The sequence below is a fragment of the Silurus aristotelis genome (genome assembly GCF_946808225.1).
Source record: "Silurus aristotelis genome assembly, chromosome: 4".
Taxonomy (NCBI): domain Eukaryota; kingdom Metazoa; phylum Chordata; class Actinopteri; order Siluriformes; family Siluridae; genus Silurus; species Silurus aristotelis.
Window position 1 is genome coordinate 24,864,471 of NC_139577.1, and position 26,260 is coordinate 24,890,730.

General features: G+C 39.8%; 1 protein-coding gene and 1 long non-coding RNA gene across 7 annotated transcripts in view; one reads left to right on the top strand and one right to left on the bottom strand.

Moving 5' to 3' along the window:
* The window catches only part of usp54a (ubiquitin specific peptidase 54a), a 59,566-nt gene extending 41,555 nt beyond the window's left edge, over window positions 1-18,011 (top strand). For 4 of the 6 annotated variants that reach the window (XM_083538290.1, XM_083538288.1, XM_083538289.1 and 1 more), the window contains exons 7-22: window positions 456-561; window positions 1,301-1,447; window positions 2,004-2,153; window positions 6,796-6,964; window positions 7,167-7,343; window positions 7,477-7,653; window positions 7,873-8,356; window positions 8,887-9,023; window positions 9,237-9,398; window positions 9,652-9,771; window positions 12,021-12,222; window positions 12,966-13,735; window positions 14,488-14,615; window positions 14,850-15,017; window positions 15,295-15,484; window positions 15,851-18,011. In XM_083538290.1, coding sequence (XP_083394416.1) covers window positions 456-561; window positions 1,301-1,447; window positions 2,004-2,153; window positions 6,796-6,964; window positions 7,167-7,343; window positions 7,477-7,653; window positions 7,873-8,356; window positions 8,887-9,023; window positions 9,237-9,398; window positions 9,652-9,771; window positions 12,021-12,222; window positions 12,966-13,735; window positions 14,488-14,615; window positions 14,850-15,017; window positions 15,295-15,484; window positions 15,851-16,383 — 3,820 coding nt within the window. In that variant the 3' untranslated portion in view covers window positions 16,384-18,011. The remainder of the gene's footprint in view (window positions 1-455; window positions 562-1,300; window positions 1,448-2,003; window positions 2,154-6,795; window positions 6,965-7,166; window positions 7,344-7,476; window positions 7,654-7,872; window positions 8,357-8,886; window positions 9,024-9,236; window positions 9,399-9,651; window positions 9,772-12,020; window positions 12,223-12,965; window positions 13,736-14,487; window positions 14,616-14,849; window positions 15,018-15,294; window positions 15,485-15,850) is intronic. The other 2 variants (XM_083538292.1, XM_083538293.1) reach the window with 2 other exon arrangements.
* The window catches only part of LOC310724443, a 430,012-nt gene that overhangs the window by 264,796 nt on the left and 138,956 nt on the right, over window positions 1-26,260 (bottom strand). The window lies entirely within an intron of this gene.

The window sequence follows — 26,260 nt, forward strand, 5'->3', positions numbered from 1 at the left end:
AGGGCCTGCAGGATGGGCTGATAGTGTAAGAGCAGGATGTTATCGTTGCAGGTTGAATGCAGAATGTAAGTGTTCCTTTAGGCCAGCTCGCTGTGGCTGAGAGTATAGAATTGCTGCAGCAGTGCGTGTGTGTGTGTGTGTGTGTGTGTGTTGGGCTCCCAGATGCCCTGTAATATAAAAAGCAAACAGCAGGTAGAAGTCACCTTGCCCACAACCACCCTTACATACAAGCATACACACTTTACACATTATTATTATTATTATTTATCGGTGTGGGTGTGCAAGGAAGAGGCGGAGGAGGGAAATATGACCATTATGACTTGGTGGGCACATATATCTGTTGCCCATTAAGCTAGGTAAAAGTAAATGAATATATTCTGGTATGTATATATATATATATATATATGTATATATATGTATATAACATGGTATGTGTGTGTTTGTGTGTGTTGCAGTAACCAGGCGGTGAGGATGTTGGAGTGCAGGGAGAAACCAACTCCTGACATGTTTGGGGAACTTCTGAGAAACGCCAGCACTGTTGGAGACCTGCGCAACTGTCCTGTGAGCGCGCGCACACACACACACACACACACACACACACACACACACACACACACACACACACACACACACACACACACACACACACACACACACTCACACACACTCACACACACTCCCCATCTCAAACCGCTAATTACATCTAATGAACGCTAAAGGTAATTGAATCTTGTGCATGTGTGTACACAGTGTTTTTGTTTATTTATGTGATTGTTCTGTTGCTACCGTAAGCTTCATAATTATTGGCACCCTTTAAAATAAGAATTTCTGGTTAATGCATTTCATCGTTCACTGAAAATATAAGGGAATCAAATCTCTTTTTTCTTTCTCTCTCTTGCTTTCTCTTTCTCTTGCCATCACAAATCAGAATTTTTATACTTTTTTCTATTTGCTATCTTTTTACTATGCCATACAACGAACTCTCAAATTGCAGATCTCATCTTATTTTGTGGTAATTTTTTGTAAAAAAAAATTTTTGTAAAAAATTATTATTATTATTATTTTTAATTCATAATGATGATCCATAATTATGTACCTGGTTGTTTATCCTTTAACAAATTTGTTATGTTACATAATCTTGTTTTGTATTGCTAATGTACTTAATACAGAAATGGTTCCTGTCTTGGCCTGATTAAATAAATTTGGTTTCAGTTGTATATTCAGTAAGCTCTTAATCTCAGCTGTCCGGTTTGCCATTTTGCAGAATAACATTTTCTTTCTGCTTTTCTGTTGCTAACAGGGAAATTGTGGAGAAAAGCTCCGTATTCGTCGCGTCCTAATGAACTCTCCCGAGATCATCACCATCGGTCTGGTTTGGGACTCGGAAAACTCTGACCTTGCCGAGGATGTCATCCACAGTCTGGGCACCATCCTGCGACTTGGAGATGTAAGACACACACTGTCTGAACAAGTTTGCATTTGCTCATTACTGGGTGCTGCCCACTTAATAAATAACATTGAAATAAAAGGACTGATAAAACATTACCTTTGGCACCCAGACCTCAGATAGCAGTCAAGTGAACTTAAATTCTCCTTACTCTAATGTAAGGCTCAGATCTGGGTCAGGACATTTCTGACTGTTCTGAATAGGGATTTGGCTTTTCATTTTCCTTATGAGTCCCCCCCCCCCTTATGTGTGTGTGTATGAGATCTGTGTCAACATCACAGCCTTCTTGGGAATTGGGATTGCATCAGAAAATGTGCCGAACAGCATTTTAATCGAATCCCGATAGTCATTTGTTCCAGGTTTTGATCCGTGTTCCTTTTTAAGTATGGATTCAAGCTCCCTGCCGCTGGCATTTAGCAGAGGCAATGTGTAACATTTAAAAATGCATACAAACGGAACTCATTATATTCAGGACCTTTAGATGGTGCAGGAGCTGTGTGTGTAGGTCATTTTATGTGTGTGTATGAATAACCCTGTGCTTGCTCTTGTCTCACAGCTCTTTTCCAGGGTGACCGAGGAGAAGGCCAGACAGGCAGAGCTCTACCTAGTGGGCATGGTGTGTTACTACGGCAAACACTACTCCACTTTCTTTTTCCAGACCAAGATCCGGAAATGGATGTATTTCGATGATGCGCATGTCAAAGAGGTAATAGCTTTTCCTGTGCATAGAGCACAGTTGATAATCTGTCGTTTGTCATCGCCCCCAGTTTAAGACTGGTGTGTGATTGAGATGGGAGGACCATGTAGCCAGTTTATAGCATTAGCAGATTCATAATATTCTCCTCATTTGACACTATATAACATGGTAAGAGAAAGTCACTCAGGGTTTTTTTGGATGAGATAAATAATATCCTTTTAGTCTTCAGCGCTGCGGCTGCGTGGCCGATATCCCATTGTTTTTGTTTCAATAAAAAAAAATAACGAATTTATTTGCTAAATTTGTGTAAGTAGTTCACACAACAACATGCACAAAAAATGCAATACTTACACTATTATTGTAGAAACTAGTCACAGACGCATCCTGGTTTATTTGGAAAGATACGGGTCCACTGAACAACATGCCGTAAAGCATTTTTAGTGCAACTGTCGAGAAAAATATTCTACTCCAATTTATCTAGCGTGTATTTTAATCAAACTAATATTAATCCAACAGATTTACCTAATAATTAGTATAAAACTATCAATAAAATCAATAAAATCTGCTTAATTAAACCTATTTATTTAGCCTAATTTTTTTTTATCAAACTCATGTAACCTATTTACTCCAAGTATAATTTAAAATAATAATAATCAGATATTATTAAATATCAAATCAAATTTTATTTGTCACATGTATGTATGTGACAAATTTTTATTTGATTTGAAATAGAGTAGGATAGGGTCTGACTGACTTATGAGTGTGCTGAAGAAACAAAAACAACACACAAGGCAGACTTAAGCATGCAAGAATCGTCATAGTCTTCATTGTCTCCTGGTGATAAACAGCAGGGAGGTCAGACGAGGTCTGTGTGCCCATATCACCCATACAAGTACGCTGTACGATGCGAGGACGGGTTCTCTGGAACAGCTGGGGTAGAGAGATGTTCAATAAACTGGGCAATCTCAGTGGCGAGAGAGAAGAGTTGAACTTGAAGATACTGTCTGTGGAGAATGCTCCTAAGAGCTGTCCTAGAACGTCTGCGAGATGAAGCTGAATAAAAAGAAACCCACAGAGATCCGATGTAAAAGGGTGAAATCAAAATGACTAAACCTAAAAATAAATATGTGCATGTAGCGACAAAAGTAACAAGCTTATAAATGTTGTTATCTCTAAGAGCTCAACACACTGTGTAACATAGTCAGCTCGGAAACTACAAATGACCCAGATACGAAAATGACTAAGCAGAACAATACAGTTAAGCATATATGAATAAACAATCAAAGTAAAAATGAATATATCTTGATTCAATGACAGTAGAATAGTAGACAGCATTATAAAAGGAATAAAAGCAGAACACTTACGCATTACAGATGCAGGAAAATGGTAGTTCGCACGAAGGTTGAGAACTGAATGAAGCTGTACCTAAGGGGACTGAAGGTTTAATACAAAAGCTTTTTTTTTATTTAATTTTTTTTTAGTATTATAACAGAGAAAGGCCAAAAATAAGGGTGACTGAGGAGAACAGGAAGCCCAAATATGGAATCACAGGAAAGGGTGGAGAAACAAGGTTTGGAGATAAGGGGAACTGGACAAAACAAGTAAACGAAGGGGGTGATAAAAAAAAAAAAAAGGTGAAGAAATTTGAAAAAATAAAGGTGTCTTGACACTAGGGTATAAATATGTGTTTGTAAAGTGTGTGTCTGCTTGATCATCTTGATGTGATTGAGTGACCACCTTTTATGAGCTCATTGGAACGTGACGGCAATAAAGAAGGTTTGCTTTTATTCATCCAAGACTGAAGATCTTTTACTGGCTTTTAACGCCTATTTTATTTTATTATTAATACAAGTGTTCTATTGGGAATCAACTGCAACAAAGAATCCACCGGTGATGTGTCTGCTCAGAGACGGGTTCTGAGCGCCGACACAACCAAACAATAGTGTTGTAATTTAGATAGTTATTCTTTTGTTTACGTCACAGTACTTCGGTAGGTATATTGTTTGTATATGTTTCGGAATAACTTTCGCATAAAAAACGGCATCTTGGTGGTAAAAAAAACAAAACAAATATGGCTGGTAGAATATAGTGTTACAAACCAATTGAGACCACCCACAAAAAAAAACCCCAAAGGAAGGCAGAGCCTAAGCATCTCTGGCCTTAGCATCCACTCTCTCTGCAGGTCTTGACTTTTTTTTTTTTTTTGTTTAGTTTTTTTTTTTAACTGCATATCATTTCAAACCTTTTATTTATAGTTATTTATTTCTAGCTTTTTGAATCAATCCTGACTAAGAAATGAGGCATTTTACAATCAGATACACTGTGGGTGGTTAGGAATGTTGCTATTTGAATGTAGAGTGAAAAGTAAAGGAATCGTAAATGTTTTAAATATCAAAACTTCTCTCTCTAATTTTGTACTCTAAAGTGTTGCTTCTCAGAAGGAAAGAGTACAAAATGGACCTCACGAATTGCCCTCTACAGCATGCACAGGCAGATTACTCAGATGTACAGTTGCCGGACAGTGTGATTGATTAGCTTTTATGTTATGTGGTTTGGAGAAACTTGAATCAACCTTATATTCACAGGTTTTTTAAAGCCTGTTATTCAGCAGAACCACAAGAGCAAGGGTGTAATTTAAACCTGACAGATGGCTGTTGGCACATAGTGCTCACAGTCAAGATGTTTTCCTGTGGCAGGGTATTTGCGTGAGTGAACAGCTGTCTCTCCTCTTTAATCCTCATTGTAATTGCTGTGCAACTCAGTGTTATTTTGGGATTCATGACCACATATGATATCAACATGATCAACTCAGTATCTGACTGTAATGATTTATTTACTATAGTGGATTGTTGATAGTATGGTCACATTGAATCTCTCAAGAATCATCATTGAATTGACTTCTGTTTGTTCGCTCATTTATTCATTCATTAATTTATTTATCTATCTCCATTAACCACTTAAAGTCTAAATGGTTCTGAAAAATATTGGGGTGCAGTCAGTAGGTTTGAGGTCAGAGGTTTATAGCAGGCCATTCAAGATTCTTCACTCCAGCCCATGTAAAGCATATTTCATAGAACTGGCTTTAACAGAGGCATTGTCAAGTAAAGGTGTAATATATAATGCTACTGCTTCCGAAGATATTTTATACAATTGCGTGCATCCAACTTTGTTGAAAAGTCAGGTGTTCCAATACTTTTGTCCATGTAGTGTGTATAAATCCTGCACATAACCTTTTCTTTTTGTGAGCTAGTCAAAGGTGATTGTGGCAATGAGACGATCTTGAGATGAACTAGAGGAACTAGTAGCATCAGAGTTATTCCTGACTTTATATTTTTAACATGAAGTTGATTTTTTGGAAGTGTTTTGTTGTTCAATAATGGAGACTTGAGTGCAGAACTGTTTATAGTGTCATGTTAATGGTTTCTCGGTATAAGGCAGGAATATTGGAAAGGGGACCCGTTTATCACAGGGCTCAAGCCACACACATTTATTCCTAGGTTTATTCTGTGTGTTCTACTTTATGTATTGACGTTGGACTTTGGGTGCTGGGTTACTGCCTCTGAAAATTTCTTAAATGACAACTACTAAAGATCTGTCATTTGAGCATTTCTCAAGGGTAGATTCAAGAAATATATCCTTAGCAACTGCTTTATGTTTTGAATGGATGTTTCTACCTGATCAGGACTGTCAGCATAACTCTAGAGCACACAGATCTCTGTGCATCTTGCTAATGTACATAATAATGAGGACAGCATAGAAAAGAAAAGGGGAAACAAAAGGTCAAACTGTTAGATGCTGTTTCAATCCTTAGTCATTCAGAGGATAAGAGGCTGTGTAGGTGGGGATGTAATGAATGGCTAGGCTAGAGAGGGGAGCATATGTTTATATGGCACCACCTACATCCAGTTGTAGAATTACCATTCACAAAATACATTGAAATCTTTTAAAATATTTTCTTTTGTATAGGTTAATTAATAGATTCACCACAGAACTAAAGGCAGTTGCAAGAATTGAATAATAAAGAAATGCTGGATTTATTCTCTACCCCATGTTAAGTTTGGATCTAGCAAGGCTTTATCTCTGCAGTAACATTCTGGATCATAGACCGTTGCAAATGGAGCAGTTTTCTTTTTTTCTTGGTTCATCAGAAGAATGCATGGACAAAGAGTGAGTTGCAACTGTTGCTGTACAAAAAGTGCACTCAAAGGAAGGATATCCCTCTATTGTTTTTCCCCTCCAGCTGGACAGCAGTGGGGTGTGGCCAGCACAGGGACACACTGCCACCACATCATACACTCTCACATTTTTTCTTTCTCTCTCTTTCTCTCACACAATCGCGCCATGTCGCACAGTCTTGTCTATTACTCCCGGATTGTTTTTGTATCCTGTCTCCATATGACTATGTAAAGAAAACAGAGGAAACCAGTTTAGAAATTCGGCGTAAGGGTAAGACAAAAAAAAAAGAAGGCGATTTTTAGCCCAGCTTTGAAAATAAACCTCGGATCTCCATAATAATCTTGTCATTTTTTAGATATTTCTGTGTGTGCTAAATGTGCTGTTGTTGCACTCTGTAATGCCAAAGTTTGAGTCAAGTTCGAAAAATGAGTTGGACCCATTTCTGCTGCACTCTGAATTTTTTACTTCCTCGCAGATCGGGCCGAAATGGAGGGACGTGGTGTCTCGGTGTATAAAGGGTCATTACCAGCCACTCTTGCTGCTTTACGCTGACCCGCGCGGCACGCCCGTGTCTGTACAGGACCTGACTTCTCGCTTGGACCTTAACCACTACACCAAAACATACTACGACAGCGAGGATTCTGGTAGCTCGCATTCTGACTTCAGTTCTTTATCACAAATACTAGAAAAAAACGTTTCTAGTCCTCTATAAAACTTTTCCTGTAGTTTATTCTTTTTTTTCCCCATTTAAAATATCTATAGATTTGATTGCATCATTATTGTAGAACCACTCCCGGGTATTTTATATTAAGTTCTGTAAGTTTTTCTTTGTTTTTTCCTGCTCAGGTCGTGAACCGTCCATTTCAAGCGACACACGGACAGACTCCTCGACAGACAGCTACAGCTATAAACAGTCCCACTCGCACCATGAGTCTATGGCCTCACATTTTTCATCGGACTCCCAGGGAACCATTGTGTGCAACCCCGAAAACTCCACATCACACAGCAGCTTGGATACTACAGGTACATCCACACACTCATGCACAACAATGAAAAGGACCAGGATGCAGTATGTACGAACGCCACAAGCACAGTCATAATAACCTTAACGCTGAGTAAGAACATTTAATCAGAGTGCTTCTGTCTTGTTTCAAAGGCCCTTTGACTGACAGCGAGCCTGGACAGAGGCACACTCCAAGAAAAAGTGCGACCACAGACAGAAAGAGTGGGGTCGTGGACAGGAAGAGGAGTGCCAGCAGACCTCGTCGTTTAGACGATAGAAGCCGAGTCTCGAAGACTGACGAGGTGTCTTCTGCAGGATACCACAGTGAGGGTATGCAGTTTAACACACAGCAGAAAAGCTCAATCAGGAAGTGCAGCACAACACTCAGCACTGTTTTTAAAACTTAAAGCTGATAGCAGTCTGATGTCAACATCCTTTTAGTAACCGAATGAACTCTCTGACGTGATGGTCATCTATTTTGGCACAATGTGTTCTTTTTAAACATCGTTGTTACATGTACTCATCACCTCCTGTTTATAATAATTTTAGGTGAGACCCTGAAAGAGCAACAAGTCCCCCGTGGCACTCCTAAACCCTGCACGAGTCGTCTGCGAGACTTTAAGGAGAGCATGAGTAGCATCATTCTGAACCGGCCGCAATCCGCCGACAGCACCAGCAGCGAATCAAGGTCCAGCTCGGGGGAAGGACGCTACAGGCCAGCCTGGAAACCCCGCCGAGACACACTCAACATCGACAGCATCTTCAGCAGAGAGAGACGCAAGCAGGCTGGCTACGCTCCTTTGGGCACCATGTTGCCTGAGGATACTAGCCACCAGGAGACACTGACAGGCTCACTGCTTAAAATGGGTTTTGGTGCAACTAGGACACTACCATCAACACAGAGCAAGAGGATGGAACCTCCTCGGCTCATCCAGAGGATGGAAAGCGGGTATGAAAGCAGCGAGCGGAACAGCAACAGTCCTGTAAGCCTGGACATTCCTATAAATGAGGGAGCTGTTAATGGATCACACAGGTATTCACTGAAGACCAGATAAAGATAAAGTCATAAGAGAATTGAACTGTATATAGCAGGCTTGGTTCGTAAAAAGAGTTGTTAAGCATCAGTGGTGAGGGACATTTAAAAAGGTATTCTTATAGTTTATAGGATTATAGTGATAAAACTGGATTTACATTGGGAGGCTGAAATCAGTGATGTCTCAGTTCTATCACATGTGCAATGTCTGAGATTTTATTCAGGTTTTGGGGTTTTGATAATGGATAATCAGTTTATAGGTTTGTCTTCATTGTTACCCCCCAGAAATTAAAATTTTAAAGGTTTATAATTTTCTAGACTGAAATCAGGGTGGATCGATTTCATAGTTTTGATTTGTTAGAATTTCCTTTCCACTGAGTCACATTTACCAAATGCAGGAAGAAATTGTTTGTAGTGCTAATAGTCGCTTTACTCATGAACGCCCAGATTTTCTTCTAACTAGTTACATTTAATGCAGCACATGTTGCAGGGAAACATAATGATCATGGCTTTTTGTGTGCTTCTCGCAGTGTAAAAGACACAGGCTCCATAAAGCCACCCACCGGTGTCGGCCCCGCATGGAACAGTGTACAGAAGTCGAAAAGCAGCAGTTCCCTCCTGCAAGAAGTCAAATCTTCCATCAGAGGTAATAGTCAAATGAGTTTGGGTGTGTAATTTGTATTGTCTCTGTTGTATAGTGGTGCTTCTTGTACATTATTTACTTTACATTACTCTTTCATTCAAAAACTTTGTTAATTAGTTTTTCTTAAAGCAAAGCTTAGTTTAGTATGCTAAAGTTAAGCTTTAAGATGGGTGTAATTATTTAGCCAGAGGTCAGTGTAATTACCTTAAAAGGACTGAATTACAAACATGTATGCAGCCGCAGAGGGCCGAAGCGAGCTGGACGAGCTCCAGGAGGAGGTGTCACGCAGGGCAAGAGAGCAGGAGCTGCAGAGGAGAAAGGAGAAAGAGAAAGAAGCAGCCATGGGCTTCAACCCGAAACCCAGCAAGTATATGGACCTGGACGAGCTACAGAACCAAGGTAAGTGTCTAACACTGCTGTGCTGAACATAAAGTAGGAGCGTAACCAGGGGCATTTCCGGGTTTTTTACTGTTGCTTCGGGGCTGCATGTGCAGTGTGTGTGGGTGTGACCGTAGCTAGTAGCCAGATGTCACCACATTGTGTGGGATGTGTGTGTGTGTGTGTGTGTTTGTGGATACTTGCATTGTGTGTAGGTGTGCAGGTTTCTGGGCTTCTGTGTGACGCGGTGCTTCGGTGTGCATGTTGTCTGCAGGTAAAGGGGAAGGTTTTGAGCGGTGTGTGCTGGATGCTGAAGCTTTGTTAGATCAGTCTCTGAGGCTGGAGCAGGCAGGCGAGGTCGCTGCCGCACTCTCTGTGGTAAACGAAGCCATGTGTAAGTAGTACTAACCTACCTTCAGAATTCCCTCCTCCCCATGTGCCTCACCATGTGTTTGTAGAGTGTACAAACGCTGATGATTTGTTTTGGAGATTTCAGTTCTCTCATTTGTCCTGACCAAAAGGTCACACTGTAGACGTTCCAGGTTGACGTTAGGACAAATTGCTGTATAAGTGTCATTTTGTTTCAGCTTTACTCACAAATGCACTAATAATTGCTAATAAACAGTGCAGACAAACAAAGTTATTATAAATATTGCTCCTGGTTTACCTGTTAAGTGCTTCTACAGGCCCCTAAAAACCTGAACCAGATTAGTGTTGTGAAACATGTACAAACTTACTATATTGATACTGATTAGTATATTGGAATTTTTTTCCTCCTCAGCTGACATCACAATAAATCTTTTTTTGCTGTTATGTATACAATGATTTTGAATTAAAACTAAACATCATTTTAAGTTTGAATATTTGTGGCACATGCTTTTTATTGCCACTGACTGAGTTAGTTATTTTGAGCTGAGAATGTTGCTTGAGATGTGTCTATAAGCTACACCTTCCTTTAACATTGTCGCCTGTTGTCATAGTAATTCTTTGAGGACCCCAGGCACTGACATAAACCTAAAGTTAGCTTTTTTCACTTGTTCCAGTCTGTGCTTTTCATGATTCAGCATTGTTTCTTTTGCATTTCTTTCCTTCTTGCTTTTCTTGTAATTATCTAAAAAGTTGCCTGAAATAACCCCACTTCATGCTTCCTGTGTCCGCTGTCATATTGATAAAATGGGGAAAGAGTTGGAATGGGAGGTCTATGCTGGTTTGTTAATGTTAACAAGTGTCTGTGTGCAATCCCCGTGCTTCATCATAACGCTGGGTGTCCCAATTTTGTCCCCCATGTGTAAATGTTTAGGGATATTATTCATAAAATGTGAGACAAAATATTATTCTCATTTATATATTATATAGTGGCAGGCTGTTCATTTCGCAGCTAGGCCTTCAGTGGGTGTCCTACCTGAATTAGCCCACCTCTTAATAACATCATGATGATGCCACAGCTATAGAAACCATCAATATTACACAAAAAAGCAGTATACCAAAATGCTGCATCATGACCCTGGGTTTTCTGTGCATTTTTGTGCTTTTTTTTTGTTCTGTGCGTTACGGTTTTCCTGGGGATTTTAATTTAAGACAAAATGTGTATTTTTTTTTGTGTGCAAATTTTAAGGGAAAGAAAACGCAAAAATATAAATGATTAATGAAAAGCTTAACTGATTTGGCTGCTTTTTTGGCAACTTTTTTTTCCGAAAAGTCAGTCTTTTATATATATATATATATATATATGCTAGTAAGTATATCTTCGACCAAAACATTTTTCCTCTGTCAGCTATTGTGGAATGAAAGACCAATTATTAAACACACAATATATTTGAGTTTGTACAGTTTTCTACAAATGCGGTTAGCTGGCTCTGAATCGCACACACTCTTACCATCCGAACAAAGGATGTGTAAATGCTGACATGTTTGGATGCGTGCTAGAGGTTCTTTTGAGTTGCCAAATCTCAATCTAATCAGTTAAAGCAACAGCTCCTTACAGCAGCGAGAGAGAAATGCTATGAAATTAAGAGAAACGCTATTTGGGAATAATTTGTTACATATTTATGGACCAAATTATATTAAAATGTAAGTCAGTGATCCTTATAGAGTTTAGACCAGCAGAGAAGGCCTTGCTGGCTCTGACGGCTCGCCACTGATATCATCTCTTCCTTTCTCCTCTGTCATTGTTCCCCTGTGCACTTGGTGAAATCTATATTAGGTTTACTGAACTCTCAAGAGTTTTCTCATGTCTGTATAAATATATTAGAATTAGACTTGTATTGAAGGGATTTTGAAAATTATTCTTATTTCCTTTTTTTTTTTTTTTGTTTTAATTCAGATTCCAGTTTATTTTAAGTTCATTCCATGGCTGAATGCAACTCATTTTAATTTTTTAAACGTAACACTCATCATAATTTAGCCATTTTCCCCCCGTCAAGGGTTATGGTTTAACATTTGTGCATTTACCGAATAAAAATTTCCAGCATTCTTTCTTCCTTTCATTGCCTTATCCAACCCAATGTAATGCTTTTGTTGATACCAAATTATGTTTGCATGCATCCCATGACGGAGCGTTTTCTTTTTCTGCATCTTTTCATTCATTTATTCCTTTTTTTTTGTTTGTTTTTCTTTTCTTTCATTTTGTGTTTGTTGCTGAAGCCAAACTCAGGCATGCCATGCATGAGGGCAGTTCTAACGGGCAGGGCAGAGCAGTGGCTGAGGCCCGACTGCAAAAGTGTATGAGGAGGGCACGAGGCCTGCAGCAGAACATGCAGCATCAGGAGAAGCAGCAACATCAGAAACAAGAGGAGGAGGAGAAGGAGGAGAAGAAGGAAGAGCAGGAGCAAAAGCTGCCTTTCAGGTACCTGCTGGCTCTGATGTGTGTCTGTGTGTATGGACACACTCCAGCTGGAATGCCTACACATGCACCTGTGTAAGAAAAGACAAGCCACCTGATTGACAGGAGAATAATAATTGGAGAATGACACCAGGTTTTACTGCTGATTGTTGGCTGCACAGGGGACAGTATTACATTGTTTATGTAAATGAAGTGGCCTGTTTCCACCGAGGTTCTTGAACGAATGCAACGAAACTAAAGTGTTCTTAACACACACATGTTTCTGCTCTGCTGTTCCACTGTAGTGCAGCAGCAAATAAAAAGTTGAGATTGAATTAGAGCTAATTGGTTATAATTTTGCTTCTATAAAAGAGCACTGCAGAAACCTAAAAAAAAAAAAAAAAAGCATAAAAATATAAGCTTTTATAATTGATTACAAGCTAAACACAGGGTCAGTAAATGAATTGGTTGTTCAGTAACTTGCATTTGAATAAACAGTAACCTTTCCTATACCAAGTTACACACGACCTTCTGTTCTCAGTAAAAGTACCTACTCTGAAATAGGAACTAAAAGATTGTGGTTATTATTGCAAATGAATGATCAACCTGGTTCCTGAGATGTAACTGAACCTCAAGTTTTTGAGTTCCTGTCGGTGAAACATGCCAAACAATAGACTAAACCATAGTCTCTGCCACTAGTTTACTTGGAAGTTTGTGTGTGTACTTATTGTGTTGTGCTCATTTAATTTATTTTGTTTATTTTATAGTGAACAGCCTGTCAAGATCCAAATACTTCTGACAGATGCTCAAGAAGAGGTTGTGGATGCGCTCTCAGAAGCTTCCTTAGGCCCACCCTTAACATCCACCATAATCCCCTATTCTCCAGCTCCATCTTCTCCTGAACTCTCCCACTCCTACTTCAGAGAGAACCCCGAGCGTCCTTTATCCGTCGATAACAGACAGCATCACCACACTCACTCAGACTCACAGGATCGTTCCCCTGCCTCTACTTCTACAACATGTAAACCCAGTGCCAGCTCTATTTTCATGTCCACGGTAAACAGTGCTTCCCAGATGCCTTTGCCAGCCAGAGACCAACTTGACTCTCATACGCTCGGGAACAATCATCACCCTCCTGTGTTGCGGAGCTTCAGTGTCCCTCGCTCTTCTACTTCCTCTGATCAGTACAGCTTGGATGAGAAGCCGCTGATGCTCCACTCACAACAGTCACCACTTTTCAACCCTCCAGTGTCGCAGCACTTGGATACTGCTCCACCTTCGCAGAATTCCATATCATCTAGCCCCTGCCTCATGCAACGCTCCACCTCACCGGCCAGACCCATGCCTGTAGAGCGCTGGGCTGAAAACGTCACCAGATACTACAATTCTCAAAATGCTTCGCAGCCAAATATTTCACCCTGTGGCTCCCCCTGTGAAGAGCTGTCTGAACTTGACTCACTTTACAGAGACAGTTTGCGGGCTCCCAGCAAACCACGCGGCTCTAGCGGGCCGAGTCCACATCCCACCGGGAGACAAGGTATTTATTTGCTTCATAACGAAGAGTGTTAAGGATAAAAGGTATGGTAGGGGCAGCTTTAGAGTGATATGACTGCTAAAACAAGGCATTTTGTGTTCAGTAGGGTTGAGGTCAGAGCTCTATAGCAGGCCACTCAAGATCTTGCACAATTTTATACTACCACATCCAAAGACATCTGATGCAATTGTGTGCCTTCAACTTTGTGGTAACAGTTTGGGAAAGAACCAAAAAATGCTGAGGTTCATATTAATGTGCACATTGTACACCGTTATTATTTAGTAAAGTAGTAAAGGAACAAGTTACACAGGCATTGAGATGTTCATTTAACATTTACGCAAAGAGTCTCCAGTGACTGCTGTTTGTAACATTTGGAGGTAAGGCTGTAAAGTTTATCAGGACAGAGGACGTTTCACTTGATCGTAGTGGCTCCAAGTGAACTGTTTATAGCTGTTCTAACTTTCATCATTGATGGCAAGACTCTGCAGTGTAAGAGAAATTAAACGCTTGCTGTAATTAAAACATGCTGTACTCGGAAAACAATGTCAGGGTAGTAACAGTAACTCACACCACCTCATTACATCATGTTCCTTCTTTAATTAATTACAAGCACTATTCAAATACAGGATTACAACTTTTTTGTACATCCGTTTCATGTTGCATTCTACATTATATAGCAAGAGAACATGTATTGACATTGGTATAAATTATACATTACTTTAAAGCTTATCCAGAGTTTGATCTTCTGTCTGTAGGTCCTGCTTCAGCACGCAGACTCGCCTCTGGACACTCAGGCTCGCTCGGCCGCTCCAAAACACCCACTGCTGAGATCGAGAGGAGTGCCTACAGGACACCAGAATACATCAGCACTCCTGCACACAGAGTGAGTGATGAGTGAGTGATGAGTGAGTGATGAGTGAGTGATGAGTGAGTGATGAGTGAGTGATGAGTGAGTGATGAGTGAGTGATGAGTGAGTGATGAGTGAGTGATGAGTGAGTGATGAGTGAGTGAGTGATGTGTGTGTCAGTGAACATGCATTAATTCATGCACAGCTGTATGTGTGCTTGAGGTTAATTCGCACTGAAAGGGGTGATGATGCATATTGCTGCTAACTAGGGTGTAAAAACTGCTTGCCCCCCCAAGCCGGCTATACCTACGGTGTGTGACGAACCAGTGAGTGAAGATCAGATGTACAGCGCTGAGAATATGCGTCGCATCGCTCGCAGTCTGAGTGGCACAGTCATCAGAGGACGAGCCGAAAACCTTGTTTCTTCCCGCAGCATTGTGAGTTTATTGTGCTATCAGCGAGAGATATATATATATATGTATGAAGATATATGAAGATTTACCAAATGGCCAGCCGCAACCTCATGGTGCATATGATATTTGCCATATGTATTCAGTGTTCACCCTGATGCTTCCTGAAGTTTGAATTCAGGCTTGACTTGTATTCAAATGTAAATTTTATATATTATTTAGTTAATCTTCTCATTTACTCTCTTGTCAACATTCTCTCCTTCTACTTCTCTGATCCCTTTCTCATTTTTTTATCTATTTTAAGGCTTCGGGAATTGCTAAGCATGTGGACCCTCGAATGATTCCACACCACTCCAGCACCTCCCCTCATGCCGCACCTGCTCCCCACAATCCTTCAGTTTTCACCCACCACCCTAAACACCAGTACCTGCACCCATCTCAGCAGCCACGCCCTCCTCCACCTCAGTTGCAGCGGCCCACTCGAGGACCTCCAGGTAACCATGTGACTCCTGTGCCTTATTACATCACACACTTTATACTACAGGCAGTTTTCACTTCCCACAACTGTTCATGTCTATCCTCATCTTGTAGATGTCACTTACTTGTTAATGCAGAAACACCCCAAGTTTAATTTCCAGCCCTAATTACTTTATAATGATCTCCTAATGATCTCTGTGAATCAAAAGATAAGCTATTTAGAGCGTCATTTGCCTGCTTTGTTTAATGTGGTTTTCCTTTTCCTGTTCTTATTTACTGAACAGCTAATCAGAATACTGACAAGTACTTTGACTTGAATTACTGTTCTGTTTTTAGAAAACGATCTACAAAAATGATCAAAAATGTTTGTTCTTACCTGATAGTGTTTGCTGGAGATCCCCAAAAGGTCAACAGGTTTCTGGCTGTGCTTGACCGGGGTGAAGCACTTGCCCACAGCAGCTCCAATAATGTGGCGATGAACTATGGCACTCTTCCTCGGGCACCCCGGAAAACAAGTCCTTCTGTGTCATCCATGCCTCAGGCCATAGTTGGACTAGCTTCTCGCCCTGAGGCCTGGAACTACATAGATCCCCGCTATGCCACCCTGGCTCACTCAGGGCGATTGGCATCTAACAGGCCTGTGGACGTTTCTCAACACCATCCTCAACATAACAGCTTACCCAGACAGCCACTGTCTATGCCCACTGCTCAGCCCACTCGTATGGATATGCCACCAGAGGGAGACTGGAGGACTGCCCCTTACAGAACAGGGCACCCGGATGGCCAAGCAGTCAGACCTCGGCGTGGTTCCCATATACAGCTATGTTCAATGTGCCAGCAGGCTCCAGCTGTGCCCACTGGTGCCTACTGCCAGGCCTGCATTGCCTACCGAAATCGCTACAGGCAGGCCAACTAATCAAATTGTTGCATCACTCCATGGAAATGACTCTTTCAGGCACATAATGTCCTGTACATACATCGTCATGAGGATGAGTGAGGGAGAGTTGAGGATGAATGTGGAGTTTTACACCAGCCCCCTTCTTTCACTTTTACTTCTTCAACCTGCCCGAATGCTGGAGTCCTAATTTTTTTATTTAATTTCTATTTTTTTTTTTTTATTTTGATGAAGAATGGCCTCTAACTGAAGGTGTGTTGCTTCACATCTGCACTGTGCATGTCATGCCGGCTGAAGACTGTTTTCGACTCTGGATTTAGGATTCTTAGTTGTGATTTGTTGACTTAACACAACAGGAAGGACTTTTTCTCGAATGACCTGCCAATGTAATTGGTATCTAACTACAGTGTTTTGTTTAGAGTGTTTTTTTGTTTTTGTTTTTAAATGAGGACATGAAGCACAAATTCAAGACAAGACTGAGACAGAGCTTACTATTTTTGAATAACTGAAACAATAGGTCTGGAACTGACAGTTCCTCAGTATATGATACCTTTCTGAATATCAGCTTGCATATTAGAATAACCAGATTGAAGTAAATTAAAAGTCAAGGTTTATAAATGGTTGTAAAATGTAAATAAGTTAAAAGCATTGGAGTTGAAATGTTGCACTATGTTGAGAAGTGATGAGAGAGAACATTATTCATTTGTTTTCTGCTCTAGTTTTAGGACATGCCAAGTGGCTCACTGAAAAGCACTATTGGAATGTCAATTTTAGTGTAAAAAGGGTTTTATAGGGAAAGGCATTAGAAGGACATTTTAAATAAATCTGAAACATCAGTGTTAATCACAAAAAGGCTGTGCAGCAGTTCAGAATAACATTTTTATTTATTTTTTGCACAGCATTAACGCTGATGAAGGGTTAGGATTTATTAAACATATCTGTTTCTGTCTTTAAAATTTTACACTGCGTCTTGCGGGTTTGTTTTTATTGCAGGCCAATTCACCCATAGCAGCATCTTAAGATGCATCTATATGATGCTAAAGATTGTCAGTATTTAGGGATTTATTATTCAATCATTTAGATTTAAAAAGTACATTTATGCAACCGCATGGCTTAAACAGCTTCAAGAAGGAGAATTGTTTCTCTGCTGCCTGATAGGACTTGTCTGTTTCCCCCAAACCCCAGATGAAAACATCGACCCCTTTTATTGAGATTACATATGCCTTTCGAGGGGCCTTTAGAGGAAAATGGATAGAGCTAAGATGCCCTGTTCCAAGTGCAGCGGGAATATAAGGACAGATCTCGGAGGCAGAGAAACTAGCCCAATTCATCACACTGCAGTTTCATGAATAATTGTTTTTGCTTTGTTCTTAAAGGGTACCTTCCTTTTGATTTTATAAGTTGGGAGACATTAAAACAGGAGAACTTTAAAGTCACAAACGCCATCTTTAAACATATTTAGGAGAATTAAGTAAAGTGTATGCATATATAAAATGGAGATATGATTATGAATGCACGTTATTAGACCTTACTGATACATAGATGCCCTATTGGTTCAGCTCCATTTTTATTGGATGCACAGTTTTGGCTTGGTGCAGTGAAGCTTTACATTATGCTAATGTTACGTTCACACACGTGAGTCTCCAGTCACTGCAAGTCTCATAAACATGAATGCTCTCTGAATGCAGAGAGTCAGTGCATGTGTGAGCGTAGCTTTACTGTGTGGTAGTCTGGGAACACACATAGGATCAGTGACTGTGGCTATATTCTGGCAGCCAGTAGTGATGGAAATGCACCATATGCACAAACGTTAATGGACACCTGACCATAAGATTGATATGTGTTTCTGAGCATCTCAATCCACATTTAGTCTGCCAAGATGTTCCTTTAAATTTTGAGTGTAGTTGAGGAGATTTGTGCTTATTCAGCTACAAGGGCTTTAGTACTGATGTAGAGGCCTGGGGGTGCAGTCAGCATTCCAACTCATTCCAAAGGTGTTTAGTAGAGTTCAGGTCAGAGATCTATCACAGGCCACTCAAGATCTTTCACTCCAACCCAGGTAAATGTTCTTCATGACTTTAATCACAGGTGCATTGTCATGCTGGAACAGTTTTAGATCTCCGAGGGAAAAATAATCCTATATAATGTGTGTCTCCAACTTTGTGGTTTGGGGAAGAAACATAAAAAAGTCAGGTGTCCCAATACTTTTGTCCATATAGTGTATACCATGCAAAATAGCCTATACTGTATACCTTAAAAAGTCTTAAACCTTACTATGATTTCCTCACACAGTAAACAGCAAGGTTTGCTCAAGATATTGAAAAACCACGTGTTCGAGTAAAACAGGCATAAGCCTAATCAATTCGGTTTAAAATATCATTGATGCTCCTGCACTTCACTTTACACTTTAAATGCAATTTTCTTTTCATTTTTGACTGTAACCAGCTGTAAATATCCCGCTAACTTTCCTTGTTGTTGTTACATATGCATACACCTACATAATTCTATAGAATAGAAATGTCCTGATGTGAAGTGTTCTCAGGCCACCACACAAATATCCTCCCATCCAACTCAGTATTTCATCTTATCCCATATGGGAACACGTTGCACTCGTCAGGCATGTTATGTTGTGCTTGATTTAGTGAGCTGTAAACACATAATGAACGCTTTCGAAGTTTAGCTTAAAAAACAGTGCCGTTCCAGTTGTTACACAATGTATATGCAATGTCGCAAAATGGCCCGCGTTCTTATAGCTTAACGCTGAATACTAGTCTGAGTTTTTGTGATTCTTTTTGCTTAACTATGTTAAACACTGGTTTTAGTGCACTTCACAAGTGTTAAGTTAGAAAGTGTAGCTTTGTTGTAATGTATATTTTCCATAATTATGGGACATTTCAATGTTTATATGTTTAACTGTGTAATCTAGAGATCTATATCTTAAATTTTAGTCATATATAGTTTTCTATGCTGTACTGATACTGAATACATATAATTATGTATATATTGGTATTTTCATGAAGTACTGACCTCTACAAGTGTAATTATACACTTCTAAGTATGTGGAAATGAACCTGGGACTTGGCTTGTTCAGTTTGTGTCCTCACAGTCAGTCGGACATGAGAGCAGAGAGACACAAACTTTTATCAGTCTGGGACTATTGTTGGTTTTGGCACCAAAGCCTGCCTTTATATAGATTTGCAGTGGTTCTTTGCACAGACGGAGAACCCTTTCAGCTGTAATATAAATTCCGCACATCCGCACAGTATATATTTATATTATGATCGTAATAACAAGTCAAATATCAGGTTCGTTAGTAATTACGTACAACAACATTCTGACCATTTTTGGAGCCTTAGAGCTTTTTAGTACTGCACATTCCACCTGCTGACATTATGTTTAGGCCAAATTTTTATTTGGCTTTTAGAACCACTGTGGTGTTTTTTAAAAGAAAGAAAGATGCGTACCCTGGCTGCAAAAAGACCCGAGTTGATTCTGTATCCATTTCCGAATAGAATCTAAATAAAAAATTGATTTTATTTGGGGATCGGATTTACATCCTTTTAAAAATGTATTCACTTACTATTATTGGATCAAGTCAGAAAGTGGTATTTAAAAGGTCGCATGTTCAGGATGAGGCTATAAAGGCTGCAGATACTGTTTATACGATAATGTATGTCATAAATTCCAAGTGTTTATACTAGAGCGAATATTATGTAGATTGCATGTCTCTTGTGTCCAGCTTGATTGAGATTAAGGATGTTGTGGTACCGTTGTGGAGTCTGATAACCATTCATATTTAGCAAGTAAGTTTTACTGATCTGATGAATCGTAATCAAGTCGGGGACTGCAAACATGGAGCTCCTCCATGGCCAAATCCCTGTAACCGCACCAGTCTTCTGTCGGCCCAACAGCACAACTTAACATTTATCAAACTAATTCACGCTTGCTCTGAAAAATCACTGCATTCTCCCACTATGGTTTTGCAACCAGGAGACGTGACTGAATTCAGTAACGTCTTACTTGGGTCTACTGATGGTTTGGATAATATTTAATAATAAGTATAAGTTAAAATACTCAATAATAAGTATAATTGTTGTGTATAATTTGTGATTTGCACCACAGCAGCAACAACAGCAAAAGCCTTGCTATGTTTCACATACATAACTTTGAGAAACACTTGTTTATAGAAATGTGTTTTTATGCAGTATCTTCATGAAGGTAAAAATGTGAAAAAAAGGTGTACAGTACGAGAAAAGTCCCTGAATGCAGGAGTGTTTACTCGTTAAATGTGTCGTTTTTAAAATGACAACCTTAAATGCATTTACATGTTTAGTAATCGTTGGAGAACATTATGACTCTGATTGAATTGTAAAAATGCTCTAGTTTTCCTCAGATACATAAAAAAAATCTAATTTTGTTGTGTGGAGGTGAGTATTTTTGCATTGCATCTCTGGCTATTTTTTTGTCCATGAAGTATAACATGAAGTTGAGTTTTTGCCAGATCTATTGGATACAGTACTGTATGCGGTAGTCAGCTGTCCCTTCCTTTTCTTCTTATTTTTTTATGGAAAGTGAAACAGACAGCAAAAAAAAAGTGAACAATGTACATAAACATGTATATACAGATATTCCTAGTCTTGAACATGGAAATAATTCTAGTTTGATGCCTTGTTTGTAAATGCTGTGGTAGAAAATGGAACTGGTATTTTTGCAATAAAGCAATTATTGTGCTCAAGTCCGGAGCGAAAATGAAATGCCTCCTGCGTGTTTCTTCCTTTAATAGAATTTGGCTTGTAAAGTTCATCAATTTGACAGAAAGGTAATAAAATCCAGTTAGTGTCGGTTCGAGGTTTCGTTTAAATTTCCTGTTACTCCTTTTTTTTTTTTTTTTTTTTGCATTTGAGAGTCAAAAGCTGTTGATATTCACTCCAAAATACAATTCTTCAGCATGTTAATACTTTAGAATGATAAGTGTTATGTCGATTCATAAAAAATATTCTACACCCAAGCCTGAACATGAATAAATTAATTTTATTTCAATACATAATACTGTATATAAAATTCCAGTCCAGTCAGAAATACATTTCACTTATCAAGCCATTGACCCTCAGAATTTTTTTTTTTAAAGAGCCAGAGAGGCCTAAAGCTCCTGCACAAAATGTGTGATTAATTCTGTATCTGCTTATCTTTTAATTACTCCTACACTCTGCAAAGTTATGAGTTTTTGAGCCAGTCAGAAATAATCAGTATAAATAGTGCTTAAAGCAATGGATTCGAAGGAGAATGATCAGAAACGGAATGAGTTTTATTGCCAAGTATGTTTGCACTTGCAAGGAATTTGTTTTGGTGACAGAAGCTTCCACATTTTCTAAAGTAAAAAGGAAAGGAAGCAAAATAAATAAAAAAAAGAATAAAGTTATTGCACATTTTTTTTATAAAGAAAATAAAGTATTATTTGGTACATATTTGAATTAGTAAAAGTGGTATTGCACTTGATTTATTTGTTTAATTTTGATAATAAGAAAATAATTATGGAGAAATATTAGTCATGGATGTGGCGCTTTTACCACTGCGGCCCGGGTTCGATCCCCGGTCAGGGAACCGACCCCAGCCACTCTTAGTGACGGTCCGAAATAGGGAGGGTTGCATTAGGAAGGGCATCCAGCGTAAAAACGTGCCAAATCAAAACATGCGGATGATCCGCTGTGGCGACCCCTAATGGGAGAAGCCGAAATACATTTATTAATAATACAGTTTTATTAGTCATGTTTTGCTACACAAGCGGAGATGTTTTTAGAATATATTGCGAGGGCTCATGCATGTAATGTACTGCAAGACTGCTAGCATACATTTAAGCAAGGGTTTTGAAATAAAATGTATTACGTATTGTTGAAGGTGCTCTAGAATGGTCTATTACAATATTTAATTTGTTCCTGTATCAAAAATTGTAACCACATCCAGTGATGTACCTAAACGTGATATTACGCAGGGGTAATACAAAATTGTTCCACTTCTACCCTGAGGAAAAGTACAGTTATACTGTCACTGTGCATAGAATTTCAATTAAAACGTAATTCTACACATAAACAGGGATACCATTAAATCTACAATATATGGCCAAAGGGTTATGTGCATCTACGTAGACCCAAACATGATTTAGAATGACCATGGTTTATATAGACATGCTTTGCTATAGTTGGAGTAGAAGAAATTGAGGTGAAGTGAACATCACCAGACCTTCTCACCTGACATCAGTACCTAACCTCATTAAAGCTCTTGTGGGTAAATGACCATACTATTTAGAGGAAAGCCTTCCCAGAAGAGTGGAGGTTATTATTATCAGAAAAAGTTGTTCAACAAACACTTGCAAATGTGAAGGTCAGATGTACACAGATGTTTGGCTGTATTTTGTATCGTGATCATATTTTTTTACTTATCATTCAGATATTGATTACAAGAAATACAACATGACATCACCAGGCATAATAAATGAAGTGATTCTGTGAGATAAATGCAAATGAAAGAAACTGTCATAACTCTAAAGTTGACCATTTGCCAGGCACAGTGCTTCCAAAATGATTTATTTCTTTTATACCCCAAGAGTTAATGTAATCTGTGTAAGCATCTCATGTACTGTATTTTTATTAGTTTATACTGGCATATGATCCTGTGGGACGTTAGATTCCACATGCAATATAACTGATGCTAATAAGAAAAAAAAATGGTGCTTGATATTCTAGTGTGGGAAAAGCTTACATTTACAGCTTTATTTCTTTTACAAATAGATTATATTAGACATTTCATAATAGTTTCTCCTAATAAAGTGACCAGTGAGTGTATTTGTATGCTGCCCCTATAGCTTAATCCTTATTTACATTAAGCAGTGTGCAGCTGAAGCATGCAGTGTTCCTTCATTCCCAGCAGGTGATGCTCTCCTCAATGTCTGAGTGTGAAACTCCTGCAATAAACAAGGTAGGTTAAATTCCTCTTTTGCCAACGTGCTTGTTTTTTTTTTTTTTTTTTTACCTTTCAGGCTATAAGTAGTGAAAATGTTGAAGGAGGGTGAATAATAATGCAATACACTAAATAAGGCATAAAGCTAGCAAAAATCTTTATTCTGTTAAGATGCTAAAGATGTCACAGCAGTTTTTCTCAAAAGTCAAAGAAGTCAAAAAGAAGTCAAAATGATTTTTTTTATCATCGATATATAAAAAGACGTTTTATCATTATCTACTTTCGGGTGCTCCTATTAGGGGTTGCAGATCATCCGTCTTCATACTACTCTGTCCTCCACATTTGCCTCTTTCGAACCAACCACTCTTCTCCACCCACTCCACTCTGCCTGCACTCTTTTCTTTACTTCTCTAACACACTCTCCATTACTTTGCACTGTTGACCCCAGGAACCTGAACTTCTCCACCTTCACCACCTATTCTCCCTGCAACTGCACCACTCCACTGCCCTCCCTCTCATTCACACACATTCACTCTATCTTACTCCTATTGACTTTCATTCCCCTTCCTTTCAGCACATACCTTCAGCTCTCCAGTCTCTTCTCAACCTGCTCCCTACTTTCACCACAAATCACAATATCATCCGCAAACATCATAGTCCACGGAGACTCTTGTCTGTCCTCCTCCATCAACCTGTCCATCACCACTGCAAACAGGAAAAGGCTCAAAATACACTCTCCACCTTCTCAACACACTTTCCCCCTCTCTGACCTCTTGCCTATATCTCACACTAAAGTCTTTCGCCTTCAGTTTCCACCATCTTATTCTTCTTCCAGTCCTCACTCTCCATCTCTTCTTCTTTACCTCCAAAACCATCCGACAGACCACCATCCGATGCTAGCTACACTGGCCCCTGTCAACACCTTACAGTCTTTAATGTTATTCATATTGCGTCTCCTGCATAGAATATAGTCCACCTGTGTGCATCTTCCTCCACTCTTATACGTCACCCTATGCTCCTCCAGGGCAATCAAGGCATCCAGATCAGGTGGGAACTCACGGGCAGCCAGCTCATCCTTCACTTGGGCTGAGAGTCCCCGAAAGAAGGTGTCATATAGAGCGGTGCGATCCCACCCACTGTCAGTTGCATCAGTGCGGAGTTCCTCAGAGAAGGTAGTTAAGGTAGAGCAATGCAAGGACTGCTTCTCCCACTTGACAGTAGACAACCGCAAGGCCTGTCCAGAGAGCAAGGAGATGACAGCCTGCTCAGTAAAAAAAGAGACTGAAAATCCGGCTACACTGCGCCAGGAAGGGCCGACAAAGTCCGGGTTCTCCCGAGAAGCGAGCTGGGGGAAAAAGGTGTGGCGCTCAGGTAGCAAAACACAGGGTGCGGGCTGAGTTTTGAACACTCAGGTTTAATGCCAAACGTTCAGGGCGCTGGGAGCGCGAAGCTGGGGGCGAATCCGGAAAAGGAAAGCAAGTCCGAAAACAGTCCGAGATCAAGAGCCAGAGAACAGAGTAAAGAGAAAAATTCAATCCAAAAATAAGGGCAGGCAAAAAGTCAGAGAAACCGGGAGATCCTAAACCAAAACTAAACTTTCCACAAGGGGATATAGAAGGCTAGAAGGTCTCAACGAAGCGCGGAGTCAAACTAGACAATCTGGCAGCAAACGCATGCAGTCGGCGTCTATTTATACACAAACAAGATGGCAGACGTTCCGTTGCCGCCTGCTGCAAAATGGAAATGTTCGTGCGACTGGCTGATACTCTAAGGTTTGGAATTAGAATTGTTGTTATCCACAAAGATGATTGATAAAGAAGATCTGTAACACCCTGAAACAGAGTTACAGTACAGTGGACAGGGTCATACAGAGGTTTTCCAAGACGGGTTCATCTAGGAACAGGCCGCTCAAGGGTCCATCAAAGAAATTAAGTCCTCATGCTGTGCGTCAGGTGCAGAACTTCAAAAAACAGAAGCATGAGTGCTGTCTTGCTTTAGATGTTGCAGAAGCTGGTACTAGGGAGTTACAGTTAATTGAGGGAAACATGGATTCCAACATGTAATGTGACATTCTGAAGAAGAACATTATGCCCTCCCGTTAGAAACTGGTTTTCCAACATTATAACGACCGCAATTACCCTGCCAAGATGACAACTGCCTTGCTGAAGGTGATTGAGTGGCCTAGTATGTCTCCAGACCTTACCCTTATTAAGCACCTGTGGGGCATCCTCAAGTGGAAGGTGGAGAAGCTCCATGTATTTAACATTCAGCAGCTCCGTAATGTCAGTATGGAGGAATAGAAGAGGATCCCAGCAACAAGCTGTACAGCTCTGGCGAATTTCATGCCCAGGAGGATTAAGACAGTGCTAGATAACAATGGTGTGTCTCACAAATTTGTGACAGTAAAAATGAGACAACATCTGGAGGAACGTTGGACAATAAAAGCCTCTTGACTTGACTTGCTCACACAAAATATTGACACTGACACTGTTTTGACATGTTCATTCAGAGTGTACTTACTTTTGTTCCCAGACATTTAGACAATAATAGCTTTTATTTGTATAGTATTTTCCCTTCAGAAGATAGTTCCCTTCAGAACTAAAATGGTTGCTGAAATGTGAGGGGTGTGCTCACTTTTATGAGACACTGTATTGATGTTTTTGGCATAAATTATTCCCAGGCGTGTTTCTATGCATACAATCATGTTATTCTTGTGTATAAAGATGTGTGGGTAGACTTTGAATAGTGTAGTCATGGAGAGCTTCGATAACACTTACTGTCAATCATTTCAGCATAATCATCAATAATTGCATGTTATAGTGCTCACAGCAATGCCTCGTGTAAAGATTTGACATGTACAGCTTTTACACAGAGATCATATTTTTTAAGCACCACAGGCGTGGAGTGGCTCATCAGCCTAAATTGTTGGGCAATTTTTGATCAA